At 39.3% G+C, this 25,178-nt stretch overlaps 1 protein-coding gene and 1 pseudogene across 1 annotated transcript in view; one reads left to right on the plus strand and one right to left on the minus strand.

Annotated features, from left to right (window-relative positions):
* The first annotated feature begins 9,733 nt into the window (after nucleotides 1-9,733).
* Nucleotides 9,734-11,355, plus strand: LOC122120102 (annotated as a pseudogene).
* An 8,551-nt stretch (nucleotides 11,356-19,906) lies between these two features.
* Dcaf17 (DDB1 and CUL4 associated factor 17) overlaps nucleotides 19,907-25,178 on the minus strand; it is a 41,167-nt gene continuing 35,895 nt past the window's right edge. Inside the window, exons 11-14 of the mRNA XM_042694165.1 lie at nucleotides 24,566-24,653; nucleotides 23,837-23,920; nucleotides 21,421-21,576; nucleotides 19,907-20,715 (exon numbers count right to left, since the gene is read on the minus strand). Of these exons, the coding sequence (XP_042550099.1) occupies nucleotides 20,545-20,715; nucleotides 21,421-21,576; nucleotides 23,837-23,920; nucleotides 24,566-24,653 (499 nt within the window). The 3' untranslated portion in view covers nucleotides 19,907-20,544. The remainder of the gene's footprint in view (nucleotides 20,716-21,420; nucleotides 21,577-23,836; nucleotides 23,921-24,565; nucleotides 24,654-25,178) is intronic.

A 25,178-nucleotide genomic window follows, 5' to 3' on the forward strand; every position in this document is an offset into this window, starting at 1 on the left:
CTCTCTTCCTCATTCTCTATCTCTTTCTCCTTCCTGGCCATCATGAGGTGAACAGCTTTATTCCACCAGATGCTTCCCACTATGAAGCTCTATCTCCCAGAAACAATAGATCCATGTGATCATGGAATAAAACCTCTAAAATCATGATACAAAATAAATCTCTCCTCTTTTAACTCTTTAGGTATTTTGTCACAATGACAGGAAGCTAACTAGCACCCCTGCTTTAGAACATATTATGAATGGAGGAATATGTAAGATAAGAAAAAATCAAAGCCTGAGGGAATAAGATAAAATCATATTTTCCATTCCTCTGTTATGCTAGATAAGAAATTTATGGATCAGAAAGTCATGCCAGGCTTGGAGTATAGGTCAATGACAGAGTACTTTCCTAGGGGCCAAGGCCCTAGGGTCAATTTTCAAACACTGACAAAGAAAAGTTGTCCCAAGATACAGTGACTCACAGCTGACACTGTGATTCAGGATGCAAGCCAAGCCCAGGAAGTGGTCAAAGGCTCCTTAATGAAATAAAGGGAGAATTACTGTATAAAAGAACAAAGTCAAATCCATGTTAATGGGAAACACATATTTTCATCATAGGAGGTATATCAAATACTAACACACAAATGGCTATCTCTAGGAATTAGTCAACCCTGGGTAAGGTACCTTCCCTATTCCACAAGGCCTCAGATGCCAGAGGTCAATAATAAAGAGAATAAGAAAACATAGGTAATACAACTTGGAACAACTGTTGATAGAGAACATTAAAAGCACATTCATACACTGACTGACTGACTCTAGTTTAAACTCCAGGATAAAGTCAGAGCATTAGCAAGGAAAGGAATGCCCTGGAACTTTTTTCTTATAATTAAGTTTTCCTCCCATATACTAGATTTTATAAGTACATTGGACTGTTTGGATAGAACATTGTGTTATGTAAGGAACTGGGCTTTACAATTAACTAGGAGCCAAAAACATAGTTTTACCTTGGAGAAGTTTTATTGGAAGCTTTCTAGTTGGCTTTGTAATAACAAGAATAAAAGTTCTAATTATCATCTTCTCTGCCACTGATGCATTTTTTAAAAGGCATCCATTCACAGGCAGAATGGCTCAGAAATATATTTTCAGAATTTTGTCTCAAAGAACTTAGAGCCTTATTGAAATATGAAAGAACCATGTATGTACACAAAACAACTCTGAAGTTGGGTTCACATCTGTAATCCTAGCTACATATAAGGATGAGCTCTGTGGATCATGACTCAAAGCCAGCTAAGGAAGGAAAGTCTGTGAGAGTTTTTTTTCCAGTTATCCACCAAAAAGCCAAAGTAGAGCTGTGGCTCAAGTGGTAAAGTGCTAGCCTTGAGTAAAAAAACTGAGAGAGAGCGCCCAGGTCCTGAGTTCAAGCCCCAGAACCAACCAACACACACACACACACACACACACACACACACACACACACACAGTGAATTTAGGCCAGGCTTTCTTAACAGGTAGGTACTTGACTAAATAAAGTTTACCTGCAAATAGCCAGGTCTTCGGAAGACTTGGTTATAATTTCTGTTGAAGGTAAAGCTTTTTTTTTTTGGTCGGTCATGGGGCCTGAACTCTGGCCCTGGGTGCTGTCCCTCAGCTCTTCAACTCAAGGCTAGCTCTCTACCACTTGAGCCACAGCACACTTCTGGCTTTTTCTGATTATGTGGTACTGAGGACTTGAACCCAGGTCCTCCTGCATGCAAGGCAAGCACTTTATCACTGAGCCACCTTCCCAGCCCCAGGTAAAGCTCTTTTTAAAGAGAAAAATCAAATGATGTAAGTTCAAATTTGACTTTTGTTTTAAAATAATTTAACTTGGCTTCTGTAATTCATGTGTTCAATCCATGCCTAGATCATCAAGATTCCAGACAACAGGAAGCTGTTTAGAATAAGTGACTTCAATTTGTTATTTACTTGCTGTGAAAGCAGACAATTCACAGGGTTAAAAATGGTGCTACAGTCTGCTAATCTGTGTTAGGACAGTTTTAGCCTTATTAGGGTTCTCATATGAAATGAAACTTAACCATTTTGCAGAGTATATACAAATCTATTTATTGTATCTATGATTTTGTTACCTCTGTAAGCATATACATATAAATACACATATATACACATATGCATATATGTGTATATACTGTATGATTTTGTTACCATTGTATTCATATATACACAGGTACATAGGTATATATACGTGTGTGTGTGTGTGTGTGTGTGTGTGTGTGTGTGTGTATAATGCTGAGGCTTGATCTCAGGACCTAAGCTTTTGTGCTCAAGGCTAGTGCTCTACCACTTGAGCTGCAGCTCCACTACCAGCTTTTTTGGTGGTTGATTAAAAGAATCTCATGGACTGGTTAGCTGAGTCTCAAAGCCTGCCAGAGTTGGCTTTGAATCCGATCTTTAGATCTCAGCCCCTGAGTAGCTAGGATTACAGGCATGAGCCATTGGTGCTCAGCACCATTGATATTTTTATGTGGCTTTTAGATAATCATAGATAGGTTATCAATATATACTTAGGACTTTTCAAAGTAACACTAATTATTGGTAGTAATTAGTGAGATGTGCAACTTGATCTTATTATCAATGAATCAGTGATAATGTGAATGTTGTCACATAACACATTTATTTTCATTTAAAAATGAGAGTAACTCCTCTTTATCCTTACCAGTTTTGTTTATAGCCTATGATTTATTTATTTATTTATTGCCAGTCCTGGAACTTGAACTCAGGGCCTGGACCCTGTCCCTGAGCTTTTTGTCCAAGGCTAGCACTCTACTACTTGAGCCTCAGTGCCACTTCTGGCTTTTTCTGTTTATGTGGTAACGGGAAATAGAACCCAGGGCTTCATGCATGCTAGGCAAGCATTCTACCACTAAGCCACATCCCAGCCATTTTAATTTTTTTTTAATGCATTAAAATCAACACTGTCCATGGGTCTTCTCCTTGCCAAAAGAGGTCATGGTACACAAAAGGTTGAAAAGCGCTGGGCTAAATGACTTCTACCATTTATTTCTGTCTTTCAGTCTGTAGTTGTACTTGTAAAAGCAGACTAAAGTTTATTAACAAAATCAAGTTCATATCGTACAAAGTACACTCATTATCCTGATATGAGAGAAATATAAAATCATCTGAAGGATTTGATAGGTCTATTTGAAAATGAACCTTGAATAAAACCTTGTATCTTCTTAACCCAGGCTGACCTGTCTTGACTCATAAAAGTCTGTCTTTTGATTGCTTAAACTCTATTTACTGCTGGTAGGTAGTTAAAGCACAACCAGGTCTGGTCAGAATGTCATTAGGCCTTGCTTGTTACTAAGTACCTTGTTACTTGCTTTAGTTACCTTTTCCTCCCCTTGGTTTTCTCTTTCAAGGCAACTGCTTTTTGAATGAGAATCCTCCATCACCACCTTTCACTAAGATCCCAGATGGACAATTACCTTTCCCTCACCCTCTACCAATATGGAGTGATTGCTAATCTCTTCTGTGGGATGTTGATGTCGATGGCAATATTAATCATGAAAATTGCTCATGCTTACTGATCACTTAATATATATCAGGCCCAGTTCTATAATCTCTCCATATAGTCATCAATTTAATGCTAGAACACCCCACGTTATGGATGAGGAAACCAGACCAAAAGGAAGAAAAGCAACTTATTAAGGCCCACAGCAAGGGAGTAGTGGGACTGTGGTTCAAACTCAAGGAGTTTGGGAAGTGGCTCTGTGGCTCAAGCGGTAGAGGGCATGCCTTGAGCTGAAGAGCGCAGGGACAATGCCCAGGCCCAGAGTTCAAGCCCCATGACCAACAAAAAAAAAAAGAAAAGAAAACAAACTTAAGGAGTTTGGCTAGAGTCCTCACTGTAAACACTCCGTTATACTGCCAGGGTTTATTGCTTTATTTGTTGATGTTGACATTTATTTGTTGAATTTTATTGTTTATAATTTTTCCTATTCTACAAAGTAGTCTTCATAAATATCTTTATATATGACTATACATTTATGGTTAATTTTTGAAGGCAAATGCCTAAATTGAAACTAATAGGTTAAAGCTTTTTAGTCAAAGTGTGATGATCTCACAACAGATGATAATTTGACCATTACTGTGTGATAGTGTCCTTTCACACTGTTTCCAGGAAAGATTTATACATAGTTGTTCTCTGTTCTTTAAATGTTTGTCAATTTGATGGACAGAATATGATAATTATATGTGTTAGTGTTTCATCACTGTGATAGGTACCTCAAAATATTTAAAAGAGGAAAAATGTACATGGGCTTTCTTTTTTTTGGGGGGGGGGTCTGGTCGTGGGGCCTGAACTCTAGGCCTGGGTGCTGTCCCTCAGCTCTTCAGCTCAAGGCTAGTGCTCTACCACTTGAGCCATAGTGCCACTTCTGGCTTTTCTCTTTTTGCTTATGTGGTGCTGAGGAATTGAACCCAGGGCCTCATGCATGCAAGGCAAGCGCTCTACCACTGAGCCACCTTCCCAGCCCCATGTACATGGGCTTTCAATCCATGGCTGACTCCATTGTTTCTAGGCCAGTGGCGAGGCAAAAGCATCATGCCATAAAGGCATGGTTGGGGAGAGCTGCTTGCATTATGAAGGCCAAGAAGCGAAAGACTACAAGGTATACCTTTCCAGGGCATACCTCAGTGACCCATTTCCTTTAACTAGACCCTATCTAGTTAAGGGTATCTACCTTTCTCACCTCCCAATAATGCCATCATGTTATGCTTCTATCAAGGGATCAGTCCAGTGATTTGGTCAGAGCCCCCATTATTCAATCACCTTTGAATGATTGTTCACTATCTGGAGACCCAACCTTCAACACTTAAGCATTTACTATATTCAAAGCATAATATGGTAATTTGTATCTTGTGGATAGACACCTGCCATATATGAAATGATCTTCCTTTGTGATTGATTTTTTTCTGTTAGTCTTGGGGCTTGAACTATGGGCCTGGGGTGCTATCCCTCAGCTTTTCAGCTCAAGGCTAGTGCTTTACCACTTGAGCCACAGCACCACTACTCCTGGTTTTCTGGTGGTTTATTGATGATAAGAGTCTCATGGACTTACCTGCTGGGCTGGCTTTGAACTGTGATCCTCAGATCTCAGCCTCCTGAGTAGCTAAGATTACAGGCATGAGCCACTGGCACCCTGTCCTGCTCTGATTTTAATATGGATAGTCTATCAAATATGTCATTCCAAAGTGGTGTTATTGGTAAGTGCTATGGATGTTTAAGAGATAAGGACTAGTGGGAAGTCCTTAGGTTATTGCAGGTGTTTCCTTGAAGAATCTCAGCCTGTCTTCTGTCTGCTTCCTAATTCTCATATAATATAAGTGGTTTTGTTAGCCACTTGATCCACCATAATATGCCACCATTGTCAGAGGCCCAAAGGGAAGAGAGATGCTTCATCTTGTACTAGAACCTTCTAAGTAAGTAAATAAATAACAAAATCAGAAAAAAAAGGGCTCAGGATGTACTTCAATACCAGAGAATACCTAACTAGTACTTTTACAGCCCAAGGTTTGATCATCAGCACAAAACAAAAAAAACAAAACCCAGGAAAAATATTTGCCTACTAAGCACATTTTTCCTCCTTGGAGGCCTATGTCCATGAAAATGAAGCTTATTCTTGGTCTAGAATATTAATGGCATGTAAAATATTTAAAAGTAACTATATTAATTTTCTATTGTCGTACCATTTTTACTGAAACCAATGGTGTAAAAATAACAATACAAATTTATTATCTTACAGTTCTTGAAGTAAAAAGCCCAAAACAGGGCTAAAAATTGGGCTAAAATCAGTGCTGACAAGGCTGCAATCCTCCTGGAAGTTGAGAGAATCTTTTCCATCTGCTAGAGCCAACCAGCATGCTTTGCCTGGGGCTTTCTTCCATGCTTAAAACCAACAGTGGGTAACTCCATCTTTCCCACATCACACTGCTCTGACACACTGACTCTGCTTCCCTCTGCCACATTTAATGACCTGTGGTTATCCTAAGCTGCCTGGCAATCCAGAATAATCTGTATTTGAAGCCAGCTGACTAGCATCATTAATTCCATCTGCACTTCTAATTCCTTTTGTCATGAGAATATTTTCCGGAGTCTGAGGATTAGGTCACAGATAAATTTAGTAGGCCATAATCCTACCTGCCACAGTAACCAATTTTGGTGCTCATTCAAAATGCTTTTTCATTGCTTCCTTTTAATGTCTCTACACTAATTATCTGGAGCAGTAAAGCAGACATAGTCATTACTATTGCTGTTTTACAAGTGAAATGAAAGGTGGCAGGAGGTGATGGTAATCCTTAGTCACTGATATTATTGCTCAACAAATATGTATAACAGCAAAGCAGGATTAGAATCCAGATGCCCAAGTCTCTGCTGAGTCTTGTCTATCATCTGACTCAGCTCTGCTCTTCTTAAGAAATGGCCAGAATAAGGATATTTTAAAATGGCTTTGAAGGTGAAGAAGATTAAAAAAAATAGAAGATTCATCTCTCTTCCTGCCTTCAACAAGAGTCAAACCTGAACTCTTAGGTTCAGACTCTTTGCTTAGTCCTTATTCCCTCCCACTCCACCCCTCCCACTTGAAGCCTCCCTTTGAAGCACTTCTGTGTTTTAGGGGTTACACTGACTTCTATTTTAAAGGTGAGCTCTTCAACCAGTTGAGCTGACATTGCTTCCTGAGAGCAATAATGAGAGTGGCTAACATGGGAGTTGAAGAGGGTGGTGGGTCACCCAGAGTGGAGTTAGAGAGGCAGATGACTGATGTCAGATAGTTCCTATTGGTTTTGCTTCATTGGGGACTGCAGATCAATACTTACTATCAGATTTATTCAACACAGAGGATACATAATCATCATCTAATGAGAAAAAGACTCACAGCAAAGAGGTCAATGAAAAAGACTAGATTTGTGGATAAGAGCTATCATCTGCACTGATGAGTTCTTCTTTTATTGTAAAGGTGCTTTACAGTGGGGTTAGTTACATAAGTAAACAATTCTTGTTTAACATTGTTACCTCTCCATTGTTTTCTCCCACTTTCTCTCCCCTAGAACACCTATCCACCAATATGTAAAGTTCATTTCCAACATAGCCTCTTGTGAGTATCACTGTTGCATTGGCCCATCCTTTATCCTTTGTCTCACCATCTGATAAGTTTTAAGGACAATTTTGTTTGTGTTTTTGTTTTTTTCATCCTGAAATTGGAGGTGGGCCAGTGGCCTTCTTCCTGTGGCTTTTTTTTTTTTTAAACGCTGTGCAAGTCTCCTTTCTGCTTCTCACCATTGTTTGTCCTGGTCGAAGTCACTTAGATTCTATGAAACAAACCCACTTGGTCAGATTTTTAGTGTCATAACAAAATATCCCAGGCTGTGTGACTTATGAAGAAAAGAGTTTAAGTTGGGGATGTTACCTGTGGTACAGTGCTTGCTCAATATGTATAAAACCCTGGCTTTTAACTGCAGCACTAAGGCTGGGAATGTGGCTTAATGAAAGGAAAAGGCTTATTCAGTTTTGGAGGCTGATCATCTAAATAGCAGTATATAGTGCTTACAATGGCTCTTGGACCTCTGGGCTGTAAGACATCATGGCTAATGGACACACAGAGAAGTATATGCAAGACAGAGGTCATGTGGTGAGATAGGAAGCCAAAGCAAGTCTGGGATGGGACCAAGCTTGCTCTTTTATCACAAACCTCTTATGAGAATTAAGCAAGGGCTCATAAGAAATACACTAATTCCATTGGAGGGCAGCACCCTCAGTGACCTCAGTCATTACTTCTCAGTGAAATTCTAAAACACCCTCCAATACAGCCACACTGAGGATCAAGGTCCCAACACCTGAACTGTTGGGAACACATTCACATCACATGTAGACTATGGCACACACTTTAAAGAAGCAAAAGAACAGGTGCTTTATGGGGCTGGGAAGGTGGCTCAGTGGTAGAGCGCTTGCCTTGCATGCATGAGGCACTGGGTTCAATTCCTCAACACCACATAAGCAAAAAAAAAAAAAAAAAAAAAAAAAAAAAAGCTGGAAGTGGTGCTGTGGCTCAAGTGGTAGAGCACTAGTCTTAAGCTGAAGAGCTGAGGGACAGCGCCCAGGCCCAGAGTTCAGGCCCCACGACCAACTCCTGCCCCCCACCCCCTCCCCTAAAAAAAGAACAAGTGTTTTAACCATGAGGACAAAAAAGTTAATAATTGCCTTGAAATCACACAAACATAGCATAGTCACTATTTTATAAGATAACAAGTATTCATTCACAAGATTATGAGATATATTTATTCATAGGAGCATATATAAGTCATATAAAACTTTGGGGAATATTTAACTGAATGGATAGCTCTAAATCGCAAGTTAGCAGTACTTCTGTATTTCTCCTCACCACATAGGAGTGCATGAAATATTGCTCTCTAGCTCTACATGAAACCCATGACTGAGATTTGTTACTGTCATCAACTCCTACTTCAAACTGGCCTCCCAATGATATCCTTCAGAGCTCTGATGCTCACGTCTCATAGGGCAGGCTCCAGCCCCAAAGTCATGAATAAACTTATAGTCAAATTACCATTTCTGCCAGGCACCCATGACTATGCCTGTAATTCTAGCTACTCAGGAGGCTGAGACCTGAGGATTGAGGTTCAACGCTAGCCCAGGCAGGAAAGTCCATGAAACTCTTATCTCCAATAAATCACCAGAAAACTGGAAGTGGTGCTGTGGCCAAGTGGTAGAGCGCTTGCCTTGAGCTGAAGAGCTGAGGGACAGCGCCCCGGCCCAGAGTTCAAGACCCACAACTAACAAAAATAAAATAAAAAAAAATAAAAATGCCCCTTCTTCCTTGGGTAATGGAGGAAGTAAAAATTAAATAGTGTTAATATTAAATTTCATTACTTCCAAGGTTACAGGTTAAAATAAATTATATACCTAAAAAGGGACTTGTATATAAAGAACTCACTTAAAAAGTTCTACTGAAAATTGGCAAAGAATTTGAGTAGAGGATATACAAATGTAAAGCACATAAAAAGATGTTCCACATTATTAGTCATCAGAAAATTACAAATCAAAGCCTTGAGATACCACTTCATATTCACTAGAATAGTTACAATTAGAACTTAAAGAGGAAAATAACAAGTAGTGGTGTTGGTGTTCATCACTGTGCCAAAATACCTGAGATAACTTCTAAAGAGGAAACTCCTAGAGGTCTGCCCATGGGAATTGCAAACATGTTTACAGAAGAACTTGTACATAAATGTTTGCACATTATTGATAATAGCCAAAAGATGATACATTCATAGAACAGAATACTCTTTGCCCAAAAAAGGAGTGGAATATATATTTATATATATAATATACTTCATGAATAAAAATTTGAAAACATTTTGCTAAGTGAAAGGACCTAGATAAAAGTAGTGATGTTGTGTGAGTGACTCCATTTATATAAAATGTAGAGAACAGGCCAAATTTTGGGAGAAGGGGACATAAGGGTGTTGGTGCACGTGATTTCTTTTTGGGGTGGTGAAAATGTTTTAGAACTACAGTGGTATTGCACACTCTTATACTAAAAACAAAAGTAGCTTCCTTAGAGAGAATAAAAAGGCTCTATTATTTAACGTTAAGACCAATGAAGCAGGGCGTCTGCCCGGCCACGGAGCCGGAGCGAACGGCGCTGAGCCGTGCGGTGTGGACTCCGGCCAGGCCGGGCCGGGCCGGGCTGGGGGTCCAGGATGCTGAACGTTCCGTCTCAGTCCTTCCCAGGCCCCAGCTCCCAGCAGCGCGCCGCCTCTGGGGGCCGCAGCAAGATCCCTTTAAAACAAGGCAGAAGTCTTAGGGATTGGATTCGACTGACCAAAAGTGGAAAGGACCTGACAGGTGTGCAAGGCAGGCTGATAGAAGTCACTGAAGAAGAACTTGAGAAACACAAGAAAGACGATTGCTGGATATGCGTAAGGGGGTATGTTTATAACGTCAGCCCGTACGTGGAGCATCACCCTGGCGGGGAAGAGGAGCTCCTGAGAGCAGCGGGAGCGGCTGGCACCGATCTTTTCGATCAGGTTCACCGTTGGGTCAATTATGAATCCATGCTGAAGGAATGCCTGGTTGGCAGGATGGCAGCTCACTGCTCTGACAGACTATCGTGAGGAAAGGCGAGTCTTAAATGGTTTGCTTCTGAAGAGGCCAGCGACAGATGCGCCTGCCATGGAAAGTCTCTCTTCTCCAAGCTACGACTGGTTCCAAACAGACTCTTTAGTTACCATCGTCCTGTACACAAAACAGAAGGATATCAGTTTAGAATCAATAATCATTGATCATCAGGATGGTTCCTTTAGAGCAGAAACAATCATGAAGGATGATTCATATCTTATACATATTGGGCTAAGCCATGAGGTTCAGGAAGACTTTTCTGTGTGGGTTGTTGAGAACGTGGGACAAATAGAGATTTTCCTTAAGAAAAGAGAGGATACTTCCTGGAAGAGTCTCGGCCATCCCCTGGAGATGCACGGTTCATTTGTTCCAAGGAGAGATAGAGGTCTGTACTACAGGCAGTGCCGGCTGGTGTCACTGCTGACACGAGGCTCTTCTGTGTGGCCCTGTCTCCACACACTCATCTGCAGGTGCCGGCTGGGCACTATGTTCACCTCAAGCTGACCACTGCAGGTACAGAAATGGTGAAGCCATATACACCTGCATCTGATTCCTTAGTCTCAGAGTGCAAAGAGCCAGTTCTTCCTAACAGTAAACACATTTACTTTTTGATCAAAAGTTATCCTTCTGGACTCTTCGAACCAGCTTGATCGTCTTGAGATCGGAGATTTTGTTTCTGTAAGCAGTCCTGTGGGCAGTTTTAAAATATCCAAACTCCAGGAATTAGAAGATCTCTTTTTATTGGCAGCCGGAACAGGCTTTACACCAATGGTTAAAATTCTGAATTATGCTTTGACTAATGTACCCAGTCTCAGGAAGATAAAGTTGATGTTCTTCAACAAAACAGAGGATGATATAATTTGGAGAAGACAATTGGAGAAATTGGCATTTGACAATGAAAGATTTGGTGTTGAATTTGTTCTCTCAGCACCTGCTTTGGAATGGAATGGCAAACGGGGACACATTTCACCAGCTCTTCTCTCTGAATTTTTGAAAAGAAGTCTAGAAAACTCCAAAGTCCTCCTGTGCATTTGTGGACCGGTGCCATTTCCGGAGCTTGGAACTGGGTTGCTGTATGATCTTAACTTCTCCACAGATGAGATCCATAGTTTTACAGCATGATGAAGACCTTCCATTGTCTTCTATTCAGCCAGGTTATTTTCATCTGTGATGGACTGGCTTTTTTTGTTTGTTTGTTTTGCTGGTCATGGGGCCTGAACTCTGGGTCTGGGCGCTGTCCCTCAGCTCTTCAGCTCAAGGCTAGCGCTCACCACTGGAGCCACAGTGCCACTTCTGGCTTTTTTTTTCTGTTTTATGTGGTGCTGAGGAATCGAACCCAGGGCCTCATGCATGCAAGGCAAGCGCTCTACCGCTGAGCCACCTTCCCAGCCCAGGATTGGCATTTTTTTAAGTGAACATTTTTGTATGTCCTAAAGGTTAACTATAGTCCAGGCTTCCATTTCTTAAGTGAAATCCAATGTTCCCTCAGTACAGGTAACTTTTGGTTTTTTACCACTGATATTTAACCTGGACAGCCAATCATGGCAACAGTGACATGCAAGATTCTTTGTTATGGGTTACAAATTTCCTTATATTTAGATTGTTTCACTGTTCTACCACATCACTTGCCAATGGTCACTTTGATTATGTTTCTATGCTATTGTAATGTATTATTAGCAATACATTCTATTTTACTCAGGAATTGATCATTTATGTCTTTGTTGTTAATATTAAAATGTGAAATATGGTAATTTATTAAGTGACCCAAATAATTTTTTGTATGTATGGCATTGATGCAGAGTAGAATAAAATTATACTTCAGTACTTGAAAAAAAAAAAAAAAAGACCAATCAACCAACCAATGCTGATCAATTCATTTAAGTAAGATAAGGGGCTAGAGATGTGGCTTAGTATGCTTTGTATGCCTAAGGCCCTGGGTTTGCTTCCTAATACATGAGAAAAGAAAAACATTAGTTAAAAGAGGAAATCATTACATAAAGATTGATACTTGCAAATACTTTTTTCTTTTTTTTTGGTCTGGTCGTGGGGCCTGAACTCTGGGCCTGGGCACTGTCCCTCAGCTCTTCAGCTCAAGGCTAGTGCTCTACCACTTGAGCCACAGCGCCACTTCCGGCTTTTTTCTTTTTGCTTATGTGGTGCTGAGGAATCGAACCCAGGGCCTTGAGCATGCAAGGCAAGCGCTCTACCACTGAGCCACCTTCTCAGCCCTACTTGCAAATACTTTATAGCAACTTAAAACTAAACTTTGGTGGGGGGGTGGGGAGGCAGGGGAGGATTGGATAGGGGCGGGCAGGGGGAGGATGGGAAGGGAAGGGGAAACAAAGGAGGCGGCTACAATGCTTGATAAGAAATATACTCATTATCTTGCCCATGTAATTGTAACCCCTCTGTACAGTATTTTCACAATAAAAAAAATGAAAAAAAAAAAACAACTAAGTGTTTTGGTTTAATTATTTACTTTTTTTGGGTCAACTCGGTACCTAGAGCTTTTGCTCATTAGCTGGTGCTCTACCAACTAAGCCACACCTCCAGACCTTGTTTAATTATTTTTGATTCAAGGTCATGGCATTTTTATAATTGTCACCCTGAATCCGAGTTGCTTCTTGCCCTTGATGCTGAAGTGAAATTGTTTTGATAAAGTCTTTGAGGACTGGTAGATAATTTTTCTCCCCAGCCCATCATGCTGTAATGAGGCAGTTTCCAGAGGTTTGTTCCTCCAGGAGTAAGTACTGAATTGCACTTTATGTTGGCTAGGCTGATATCATACCCTCACAGTGGGTTTCCTTGTTAATCTGCTTCATTTCTACCAAGGCCCTTAGTCCTGTTCTGTGAGACTTCACTGTACCAAGGAGGGAACCTATAAGTTTTTGCCTCCGGACGTGCTATTTCTGCTTTGTGCTTTGGGGTGACTGAAACTAAGGCCCCTCTCAGTCTCTTTCACCCATACTTTATTTGGCAGTAGTTTATAGTGTCCCAGTTTTAGCAAGTCTTCTCAAAGTACTCAATCTTCTTCATAGAAAAGCCAAGCTTTTCTTATTAACTTTCAAATTTCAATGTAATAATTAAATTATGTAATTACAATAACACATAATCTTGTGAAACGATGTTTAAAAATAAACATAATTAGGCTCTTGGTAGGAATACAACCCTTGAAGTTTCCTGGAGAGCACTCATAGCTTGCAGATTAATTTTGTCTTTTTTATTAGCATACATTAGCTATACAAGGGGGGATTTCACTGTGACATTTCCACTCATTTATTATAGAATGTATTCTAGTCAATCTCTCCTGTCACTCTCTTGAGTCCTCCTTCCTAATAACAACATCCAGAGGTTTTATTGTTCTATTTTCATACTTACTGACAACATTTTGACAATATTGTTTTGTCTTTTGCAACATTTTAAAATTGGAACAAAGGGGCATAATCTAAACACTTAGCATAAATCAAGATTTCTCCTATTAAGAAGAAATGAGAAGACTGGCGACATATAGCAATAGACTCAAATAGAAATGGACTGAGAAAGGTATGAAGGTCTGCTGAGGGATAAAAACCTAAGAAGTTGAATTCTACATTACCTTACCCAGTCTCATATTAAAATCTGAGGTCTGTGCTGGGACTGCTTGCTTTATACCAGCTACAGTTGGTAAGAGGAGATAACAATCAGATCCTCTATGTGTAATATTCTATGTGTAATATCCCCTTGATGACAAAATTCATTAGCTCATGTCTAGAGGACTTTACCCAGTAAAGTGGTATCTTCATCAACTCTATGTCCTGGGAGAATGTGTGAAGTCTGATACTGTATCATGCTATGCTGCCTCTTGCATTAAAAAAAAAAAAAATCTTTCAATTTCTATGCTTTATTGCTATAGAAACTTTCTCACCCTCTAAATCTGTATTTTCCCATCATTTCAATTACCTTGTTTGACAATACAGATTTTGAGGAGTGTAGATTACACATTTCTAAAGCTCAGCAAGTTTTTGTTTAAAATTTGTGGCTTTTGTCAGCCCAGGTAGAAAAGTCCCCATGAGACTCCTACCTCAAATAAACCATTCAAAAACTGGAAGTGGTGCTGTGGCTCAAAGTGGTAGAGTACTAGCCTTGAGTAAGTGCTCAGGGACAGCACCCAGGCCCTGAGTTCAAGCCCCATGACTGACAAAAAAATTTCATGGTCTTCATTGTATGTAAATACAAGATTAAAAAATTTAAAAATATGTATGCTTATGTATTTGTGGGAAGTATACTGACTTTGGAAATTTATTTTGAAATGCATTGAGAAGCTGGATAGGTAAGTAATAAAATGTTCAATCCACATGGTTGGTTTGGTACTTATTCAGTACAAAATTCTTTCAACTTTGCTGAATGTTTAAAATTTTGGGAAAGATCCTCAGTTGGTATATTTCAATTATATATAATTTACCTAAAATGTATTATTCTTTCTGTAAGACAGATTCTACAGCAACGCATGGACTAGAAATTAGCTCCTAAATTTTCTATAGAGTTCTAAAAGATATGTATTTGTAGACATGGGAAGGAGAAAATACAAAAAATAATTGAAATGGAAGCCAAATTACACTGAGTAGTTACTAATACTGGTGTTTTTATTTCTATAAAAATAAGTACAATTTCTGAGTAACTTTAAATTATTAAAAGAGGAATCTTTTCTGTCAAGTTTATATAAATCATGTTTTATCCAAACTCTATCCAAAATTTGGATCTTCAATAATCCTTACAGCAGCTCTCTCGCTGCTCTTTTCTAGCTCTCTCTGCTCTTTTCTAGCTCTTTCCTCTATCTTTCCTCTCTTTCCCAGATCTCTCTCATTCCCAGGCCTTTCTGAGCCACGTGGAGTGCCAACCTTGCCTGGTCCCAGCAGGTCTACTGAATAAACCTACCCCTTACCTGAATACCATGTGAGTGCTGCTGTTCTTACTCGGCTACCTCTCTCTGCTCTTGTCTAGCTCTTAAGCTCTTTCCTCTCTCTTTCCCAGCTCTCTCTCTTTCCTAGGCCTTTCCCAGCCGTGTGGAGTGCCAACCTTGCCTGGTCCCAGCAGGTCTACTGAATAAACCTACCCCTTACCTGAATACCACGTGTGTGGTGCTGTTCTTACTCAGCTACCTCTTTTTAAAAACCTAACATAAATGGTGCCGTGACTCGGATAAAGGGCTTAAAGTCAGGATAGGTGGGATTCCTCTCCATTTTTTCCCTCTTTTTGCTTTTTTGTTTGTTCTTCCCTTTTTGCTCTGAGGAATACCCACAGTTCTGACGGCCTTTTGCAAACCGGTCTGTCTGCTGCAGACACAGGGCATCAATACCATTGCTGCCTTCACATCCACGTTCACACCACTTTTCTATTCTGGTGAGTGAAGCTACTCTACGGTTCTCTGTTGCTCTCTCTAGAGGGCTCTGGGGGAAGTCGGGATGCCGCTTCTGCCTGGTCAGGTCTCCTTCACTCACCAGACTGACTCTCCTACTCATGTAATGGGGTGCTGTGAGTCACGCCTGAGCCATGAAACCCCTTTGAAATGCCTCCTGTGCTCCCTGGAAAGCCAGAGAGCCTAATTTTATGCCATTCTTAGATGTAGACAGTTTTTGCCACTGCAATGGTAAATGGTCAGAAGTCTGTTTACTTTCGGGCTCTCTTTGCTCTCTCTGCCAGTCATGTCCAACTTTCCCTATCTCTCCCTTTCTCTTTTCTACATTTTGGCTTGTGCCCTGAAGAGTGCGACGCAGGCTGGGTCACAGGGACCCCCTCTAGGTTCCCTCTCAAAGGCTAGCCAATGTAGGCTTAGTCTATTTGTTCAGACTTTCTTTGCATTCTATCAGAAATTCGCCATCTTGACCACGTGGTGGGTTAAGGGTTTGGCCCCATCTGACCCTTAACCTTCCACCAAGCTTACTATTCCATCCATCTATTCTAAGGTGCCTTGCTAACAAGTTGCTCTTTTCACAGGCCCTGGTAACTGAGGCCCAACCATCTGATGTACTTTGTTAGCAAAGATGTCTCAACGTTGTCAAAATTTTAGGTTTTGAGTTTTGCCTTTTTTGTTTTGTGTTGTGTATTCTACTACTGACTATGTGGTTCTAAGATACTGGGCATATCTATGCTAAAATTCTCATCACATCTAATGAGTTTTGTCATTGCAGAATATTTGTTGGTCAGTTCTTGATAAGGAGCAGGTAAGCTCTACTTATTCTACTTGATCTCCTTGTTGCTTTAATTGGAAATAATAAAGGGCTTTTGTGGCAAAGATTTCAGTTCAAAGCCAGCCCGGGCTGAAAAATCCCTAAGACTCCATCTCCCAACTAACCTGCAAAGAGCCAGGCTGGAAGCATGACTCTTATCTCTAAGCAGCCAAACACTGGAAGTGCTATTGTAACTCAATGTGGTAGAGCACTAGCCTTGAGCAGAAGTGCTCAGGGACAATGCCCAGGCCTTGAGTTCAATCCTCCTTGAATACCAACTGGGACAAGCCATCCCAGCAATGAGCACCTAGACTCAGCCAGTCTGGGGAACAAGGGAACATGGAGAGGAGTAAGAGGAGATGATGTCACATCAGCAACTTTGTGCCTGCCCTTTCAAAATAAACCAGAACCGGGAGGTCAGTGGAAGTAAGAAGCCTGCCCATCCAATGTCTATACCTGTCTACCTATTAACTGAACAGGAATTTATATTCTTGCCTTTGTCACCTGACTTCTCTATCTAGTAGCCAGATGTCAGAAGTAGCTAGGGACATTTCTACCAACATTTTCAGCCCCAAGTCCTTCCTCTTGCCATTTATTTGCTGTCTAGTATTTTTTTTCCAGCCCCTCAATGCTCATGAGACTTCTCCTGACTTCATCTAAGGATTCAACGCCACCAAGGGACAGCTGCTGCTCAATGCCTTCTCTGGGAGGGGACCAAATTCCAGCCTTTTACCCCTATTGTCGAAGCCCCTTGTCAGCAGGAAGTAGCCTGAGAGAATCCGTGCCCTATTTCATGATTGTTAAAAGGCTGGAATGTAAACTCCGCTCCTGGATGGCTAGCAGACTCTACCCTCCTCGCAGCAAAGTCTCCACTCAGTACCTGTGTTACCTAGGCAACTGGGACACCTGGAAGAGGTCACATCTGCATCTGCTGAGATCACATCTGAATTTGGTGTGGCCACACCTTTCTCCGCCCATACCCTAGATAAGGCCTAGCCCAGGCCCAGAGGTCTTCTCTTGCTGCTCTTTTCTAGCTCTCTCTGCTCTTTTCTAGCTTTCCTCTTTCCCAGATCTCTCTCATTCCCAGGCCTTTCCCAGCCACATGGAGTGCCAACCTTGCCTGGTCCCAGCAGGTCTACTGAATAAACCTACCCCTTACCTGAATACCACGTGAGTGCTGCTGTTCTTACTCGGCTACCTCTCTCTCTGCTTTTGTCTAGCTCTTAAGCTCTTTTCTCTCTCTTTCCTCTCTTTCTTTCCCAGCTCTCTCTCTTTCCTAGGCCTTTCCCAGACATGTGGAGTGCCAACCTTGCCTGGTCCCAGCAGGTCTACTGAATAAACCTACCCCTTACCTGAAAAAAAAAAAATCCTTACAGCAAAAAATATTTATATATATTTTGGGTGGGGGAATATAGTTCAGTGGTAAGAGTGCTTGTCTAGCATATAGGAGGTAGGCTCAATCCTCAGCCTCAAAGGAAAACAAAAACTTCACATTTACTAAAGACCCTCATGAGGGGCTGGAAAGGTGGCTCACTGGTAGAGTGCTTGTCTCGCATGCATGAGGCCCTGGATTCGATTCCTCAGCACCACAAAAAAAGAAAAAGCTGGAAGTGGCACTGTGGCTCAAGTGGTAGAGTACTCTCACCTTGAGCTGAAGAGCAGGGGGACAGCACCCAGGCTCAGAGTTCAAGTCCCACGACTGACAAAACAAACAAAACACACCTTCATGAGTACTCAATATTATTTGTTAGGATGCTACATATTGGAGTTTTTGGGAAAATTTAAACAAGGCTTTCAGATAAATCTATATGTGTTTTTCATCTTCATACTTCAGCTGTGGGAACCTGAACAAATGAATGTCCATAGTCTTAATTTCCTCATTTCTACAAATTTCTAATTTTTAAAAAGGATATATCAGGCATCAAATATCTAATTTGAAGAAAAAAAATGCAGAATGCCTTATTTAAATGGATAAAGTCATCTCCTTAGTAATTTAAACAGTAACTGTGACAGAACTTTTTTTTCCCCCAAGAATTGTAGAAAATACTGACAAAAAGTAAAAAAAAAAAAATTGTTACATTGATATGAGTTAAATGCAGAAATGACCTCTTGTGTCTGTATTTCCTGATAGAAGCTACACACTTAGCCTTGAATTAAATGCTCAGTAATGTTTTCTGTTTTGTACCTGTCATTGCTACCTGCTAGTTATCACTGAGACAGAACAGAAAGATATTAACTACCATTCTCTTTCCTGCCTGTCAAATGGTCCAAAGAGTAGTTATATAATACTGGGACATTAGAAAGCATGTACTTTCTGGGAAGTGTGTAGTATACTTTCTGGGAAGTGTGTAGGTATTGTCTCTTGCTATTCATGGCATCTTAATTTTTTTTAAAAATCTTTGGGGACTTTAAAAAAAAAATCAACCATCCTGTTAATAATGCAGCTTACATTCCCTTATACTGATAATACTGTCTGAAACTAAGCAATTGCAGCAAATACTTTTAGTTGGTGTATAGCTCTCCTACTTGTCCATTACTCTCTAATGGCTTTCACAGTAGGTTCAGTTCCTGCCTACTCAAGTTCCATTTGGACCTTGGTCTATTTTGATTTTGGTAGTAGTGATACATTAGGAATTTCTTCCCTTTTTTCTTGTCTCTTTTGTGCCAGAGTTCTTTTGAACTTAAGGCCTCATGCTTTCCCTTGGGTTTTATTTTTGGCTCAAGTCTGGTGTTTTACTACCACTTGAGCCACACCTCCACTTCCAGCCCTTTGCTAGTCAAAGATGAGTCTCACAGACTTTTCTATCTGGGTTGGCTTTGAACCTTGATCCTGCAATCTCAGCCGGCTAAGGATTCAAGGTATAAGCCACTAGTGCCCTGCCACATTAAGGAATTTCTAAGTAGTTACATCATACCTAGGAGTCCCATCTACAAATCTCCACTATTTCTAAAATGTCTTTGTAAGTAGATGAGTTTCTTGATAATCATTTCACCAAAAAAAGTGATGACTTTGAAGAGAAACTCAATAGCCAACATAAAGAAAAAAATCTGGGCAAAGAACTAGAAAGATATCCTATTCTAAATCCTTGAAGTAGAGAGCAATTGAAATTACACAGCAGAACCTGCTCTGTAGCCCACACAGAATCCTTTCCTTTCTTTTCACTGCATTGTGCTCTTCTTCTCAGACTTGGTTTTCAAGATATAAATTCACTAGGCAGGATGGTATATATATATATATACATATGTACATATATATATATATATACATATGTATATATATATAGTCTAATCCAAAGTTTGGGCAGTATGTAGCACAGTGAAACTATTCAACTGCTTTTTAATCACTATAATGGCACTTTACTGACTCTTCTACAGTGAACTGAACTGGTAGAGGTCAGGGTACCTTTACTTTTACACATAGCCATAAAAATATGGCCTGAACAAAACAGACTCACAGACTAAGTAAATGGAATAGTGGGTAAGAATAGTTTTTTAAGATACACTAAAGAATTAAACAGACTATATATCACATAAAAAAGTTTATTTAAGGTTTGCTTGGAATATTTCACGTACATCTCTACTGGAAACACAAATACTCAATGGGAACATCAAACCAAGAGACTAAAACAGTGGAAGGAAAAACTGGAAACTAGGAACCCATTCTTGATACTACATTCAAATATAAAACACACACACACACACACACACACACACACACACAAAAGATTTTTTAAAAAAACCTGTAACACATTTTTGGCTCAAAGTATGTTTTCATAAGACCTATCTCATTCTTAAGTAAGAATGGTATATAGGATAAACAACTTCTCTGTGTCTTTTATATCTTTATTTTTGTCTTTATCCTGATATTACCAATCAAAATTCCACATCATCTTTTAAGAACCATGTTAAATACCTCTGCATTGATAATACTCAACAACTGTCCTTCTCTGCTCTCCAGTGTTTTATATTTACATTACCACTAGGTAAATAAAGCTTCAAAATCTCTTCAAGATCTCTTGGGACAGCATTCTAAAAAAATTTACGTAAAAGGTAGTTCTTTGTCTTAATCATCTGAATTAACTAACACAAGACCTTTTTTTGGAAAATACTGCAGAATGTGCTATGCTGCTGGGTTGGCTACAAGTTTTGTAAGTTGCAATTATCTCACTCTTTTGAACAACTTCTATTTAGGATTTCTTCTTCTGCTTCTTCTTCTTCTTCTTCTTCTCCAGGATCACATATCATCTGGTAAACATATAAACTGAAGACCCGGTTGGGTTTCTGTTCTATATGTAGTACCAAGTCTCTGTCAAAGTAGACTTCATGGCTATACGTCTATAATAAAAACACAGTCATATGAAATCTCCTTTTCCCAGAACCATATTCACTGCAGTGATACTCAAGTGTCACAGCACCTATGCTAGGATCTTCAAATACACATTCAGAGGCAAAGAGGTGCCAAAAATAGATTTATTTTTCGGTTATTTGTGGATATGCAGATTACTAACAAAAAAAAGAACAGTACAAAAAAAGAGAATAAAAAGAACTCTGGACTCAGATTTAATTGTCAACACTGCTACTACCTATCTCCCCGTGTAACCAAGTGCAAGTTGCTAGGCATTTCAAGTTCGGCATGGAAAAACCAATGTTAGAATATCTGCTGTTCCTTGTGGCTTTGACATTGTACAATAATTTGAAGAACAGACAATGTTTCCAAGTGCTGCCTGGAAACCCAACTTACTTAGATACTGTCTAAATACCTGTGGGGATTCACTACATTAAAATTTTACTTTTTAAGTGTTATCAAACCTACAATTGCAAGAAAATCAAAGAAAGGAAACTACATGTGTCAGGAAGATATGTAATTTTTATCTTCAAGTCACAGGAAAGAAGTTAGGACCTCCTTAGTGCCAAGAGAGGGACAATACTTTTTTCATGTGGTCACTGACACAGGTGATTCTTGACTACTATGGACACTCTGTAATAAATAGAACTCATTAAAAAAAACCTTACAACTGTATCCCCAGGGATTCTACTCACCACATCCCATGACTCCACTAGTGGAATGCTTTTAAGTAAAGTTCCATATTCATTACAGTGGAAATCCAGGTGAGCTTTTCCCTCAGCATCTATTTGAGTAACAGCTACCACAGAAAGCAAATCCAACTCATCTTCATAGTCCACAATTTTGAAAGTCTTGGGTATAGATGAATAGGGCAGAAGAAAGATGGTTAAATGCAATTAATGAGCAGGAATAGTTCTACATTTAAAATTTAACTACTCTATCACTCACAAAAATATTGCAGAAGGAAGAATATAATGGGTGAGTGAATCAGTAGAAATATGTCTTATCTATGTGCCTAGTAAAAGACCAGTCAGTCCTTAGACTGCAGATTTTGACAAATAGAACCAAGTCAATCAAAGTATAACTGACATTCTCTACAATATAGCAAACAAGAGTTTTTTCCAATTCAAAAGAGGTATCCAATTGCTGTCTCTGCACTGTGTTCATGAAGTCCCAGGAAAAAAGACATAAGAAGCTAAGATCTAAACCCTGATGATTGCTCTCTAAGCTCTTCAAGTTTTCAAACCAGCTGGAATCTGTGGCTTATACCTGTATTCCTAGCTCTTCAGGAGGAAAATTTCTGAAGGATTGTGGTTTAAGACCAGACCAGACAAAAAAGTACTCTAGACTCCATTTCCAAAAAATAACCAACCAAAAACAAAAGTGAGAGGCACTGAGTTGAAACCTTAGTATAAATTTTTAAAAAAAGTTCTCAAACTAGAATGTTATTTCAGCAAGGACTAATGGCCCCATTAATACTATTTAAACTCTAGTTGCTATATTTTGGCTCCGTGGTAAAAATAAAATGGCTGTTTATACTTAAAAGGGAATATTAGGAACTAAAATCCAACCCACAGAACAGGAATGGGTCAAAGGGACTAGTTATAATAAACAGAGAGAGAGAGAGAGAGAGAAACAACAACAACAACAACAACAACAACAACAACAACATCGGCTTCCAGGGAAAAATCCTGAGCCTCCAAAAGCCTCACTGGGGAAGCAGATCACTGCCTAGCCAGTCATGGATGGGCCAAAGAAGGGCACATCTTAGCTGAGACCCTAAAGTTAATATTTAAGATAGGTACAATAGGGCTAGAGTATGGAACAAGTGGTAGGTTTGCCTAGCAACTGTGAGGTCTTAGATTAAATCTTCAGTACTAAATAAACAAACCATTCATACTGAATTATTGGTTTTATTTTTTTGGTGCCAGTCCTGGGACTGAACTTAGGGCCTGGATGTAGTCCTGGAATTTTTTTGCTCAAGGCTAGTGCTCTATCACTTGAGTCTTAGCTTTACTGTCGGTCTTTTGATGGTTAGCTGAAGATCAGAGTCACATGGGCTTTTCTGTCCTGGCTGACTTTGAACCCTGATTCTCAGATTTCAGCCTTCTGACTAGCTAGGATCACAGGTCTTACTATCTTTCACTTATATTTCATCAAATTGCTCTTTAATCCACTTACATTTTTTGACTTTACAACCTTACAACATAAAAATATACAGAGCTATTATAGGAGATTCCTTTTTATTTATCTTTTGCCTTAATCCTACCATGGTCAAATTTTTCTCTCCCTTCTTATCCCCCTCCACCACACATTTTAACAAGGTCTTGCTACTTATTAAGCTCAGGCTATACAGGCCTTGAACTCACAATCCTCATACTTCAGCCCCTTGAGTGCTAGAATTACATGCATGTACAACCACGCCTGAACACAGACAAATTTCAAAAGGCAACTTTTTGCCTGAGTGTCAGTGATTTTTAATGTACTTTAAAAGTAGGACTCCCTTCCAATCTTTCCTTTAAAGGCTGAAAGGTTTTGTTTCCTAATCTTATGATATAGAACAGTCCTATTTTTGTTGCTACCTCACCCTCACTTCCATATTAACACTACTTTTGGCATATCTTTCTCAATTTTTTGTTTTTGTTGTTTTTCTGATATTGGGGGGCTTGAACAAAGGGCCTGGATGCTGTCTTTTAGCTTTTTAACTCAAGGATGGTGCTCTACCACTTGAGCCACAAGATCTACTTCTGGCTTTCTGGTGGTTAGAGGTAAAGAGTCTCATAAATTTTTCTGTCCAAGTTGGCTTTGAACTGCAATTCTCAAAAAACAAAAAGATGCATCTCAAGAATTTTCAACTAAGCAATTTCCTTAAAAACGGTACTTACCAAACAACAAACTAATCATGTTTTTAAGTTATTTTGACCTTATGAACCCTTCTTATAAGTAATTCCAATAAGAAAAGAGAGGAGTGGGGTTGCACTGGTCAAAACAGGACACACTTCAGCCTGCAGGGAGTCCCTTGACAGAGACTCAGAAGCAGTATTCAAAATTCACCATTCAGTATATACTGGTTTAAGTTTGTCATGTTTAGTCCAATTTTTTTAATAATACCTCTTGCTCTGGGTCATCATCCAGAAGGTCAACACTTTTTTTCACTACCCGTCCAGAAGCTGTAACAGTAAATAGGTTTTCACTCTGTTATAGGAGAGAAATAAAAAGACAGTGTATGTAGTCAAAGATAAAACTAATATTAATAAAGCATAATAAAAATGGTAGTAATAATTTGATAAAACTAATCAGCCCTCTGATCGCAATTCTTTCTTCAACTGTACAAAATCTACATCAGAATTTTGGTCCGTTAGTTAGCAAAAAGTACTTTCAGTAAAGGTTTTAAATGGAAAGCATTCTAGAATTGCAAAATTAACTTTGCTTTAATAGAGTACAGAAAACAAAATAGATCTGCTTTTCAAAAATTCTTTCCCACCTCTTTTTATAGTTTTAGTTTTTTTTTTATACACGAAAGGAAAAATGCCATCTGGAGCTAAAGCAGGTTATATGGTTTTAAAAGATTTATAGATACCCCAAATAACTCTAGGTTTCTACAACTAATGAAAGCCAAAGGCTTACTTAATAAAAACCTTAAAGAGAAACCTAGATGGGAAATGAAATAAACAAAAGATAAACAGGATAATCAACTCTCTCCAAATCTCATGTACATGGGGATAAGACATGCAGAAAAAGAGACCTTGTAGTTCTATTTTCAGTAATAAGTAAAGGAAAATGCATTTGCACGTTACAAACAATTACGTACAAAGAGTTTAAAAAGTATTGTTGACTTACTTTGTTTTCCCTATTGGCCCAAATGACAAAATCTTCAGAAATTTGATGCTGAGAACTATTATTTTCTATTTCACTTAGTTTTAGAATTCTGGGAAGGAAAAAAGAATTCTAGGAATTAAAGATTTCAAAGCATCATCAACATTAAAGTTGAACTACTGATATAAAACGCAATAAAAATTATAGTAACAATAGAGTTCTTTTCTCCTGATTTTAGTCTGTGATAGTAAAGAAAGAAAATAGAATAGTTTAGTTATTACCCACACAAATCAATTCATATCATTAACAAGCTTCAAAAGCACAACGTTCTCAAAGTTCCAAGTCTTACATGCATGCAACGAGAACAGCAGCGAGGAGACACAGCTACTGTGGCCAGGGACAGCTGGACCTCAAAGTTGCCAGAGACAAAAAAACTGGATGTTTTAAATCACTCAGATATCTTAATTGACACTAATATTTAAAAGTTCTTATATTTTCTATTTTTTGTATAGACAGGTTTGAACTCAGCTCAGAGCCTTGCTTTATACTACTTGAGCCATGCCCCCAGCCCTTTTTGCTTTAGTTGTTTTTTTATACAGAGTCTTGCTTTTTGCCTGGGACCAGCATCAGAGCATGA

Source organism: Dipodomys spectabilis, unplaced genomic scaffold (genome assembly GCF_019054845.1).
Source record: "Dipodomys spectabilis isolate Male_0828 unplaced genomic scaffold, ASM1905484v1 ptg000174l, whole genome shotgun sequence".
Classification (NCBI taxonomy): Eukaryota; Metazoa; Chordata; class Mammalia; order Rodentia; family Heteromyidae; genus Dipodomys; species Dipodomys spectabilis.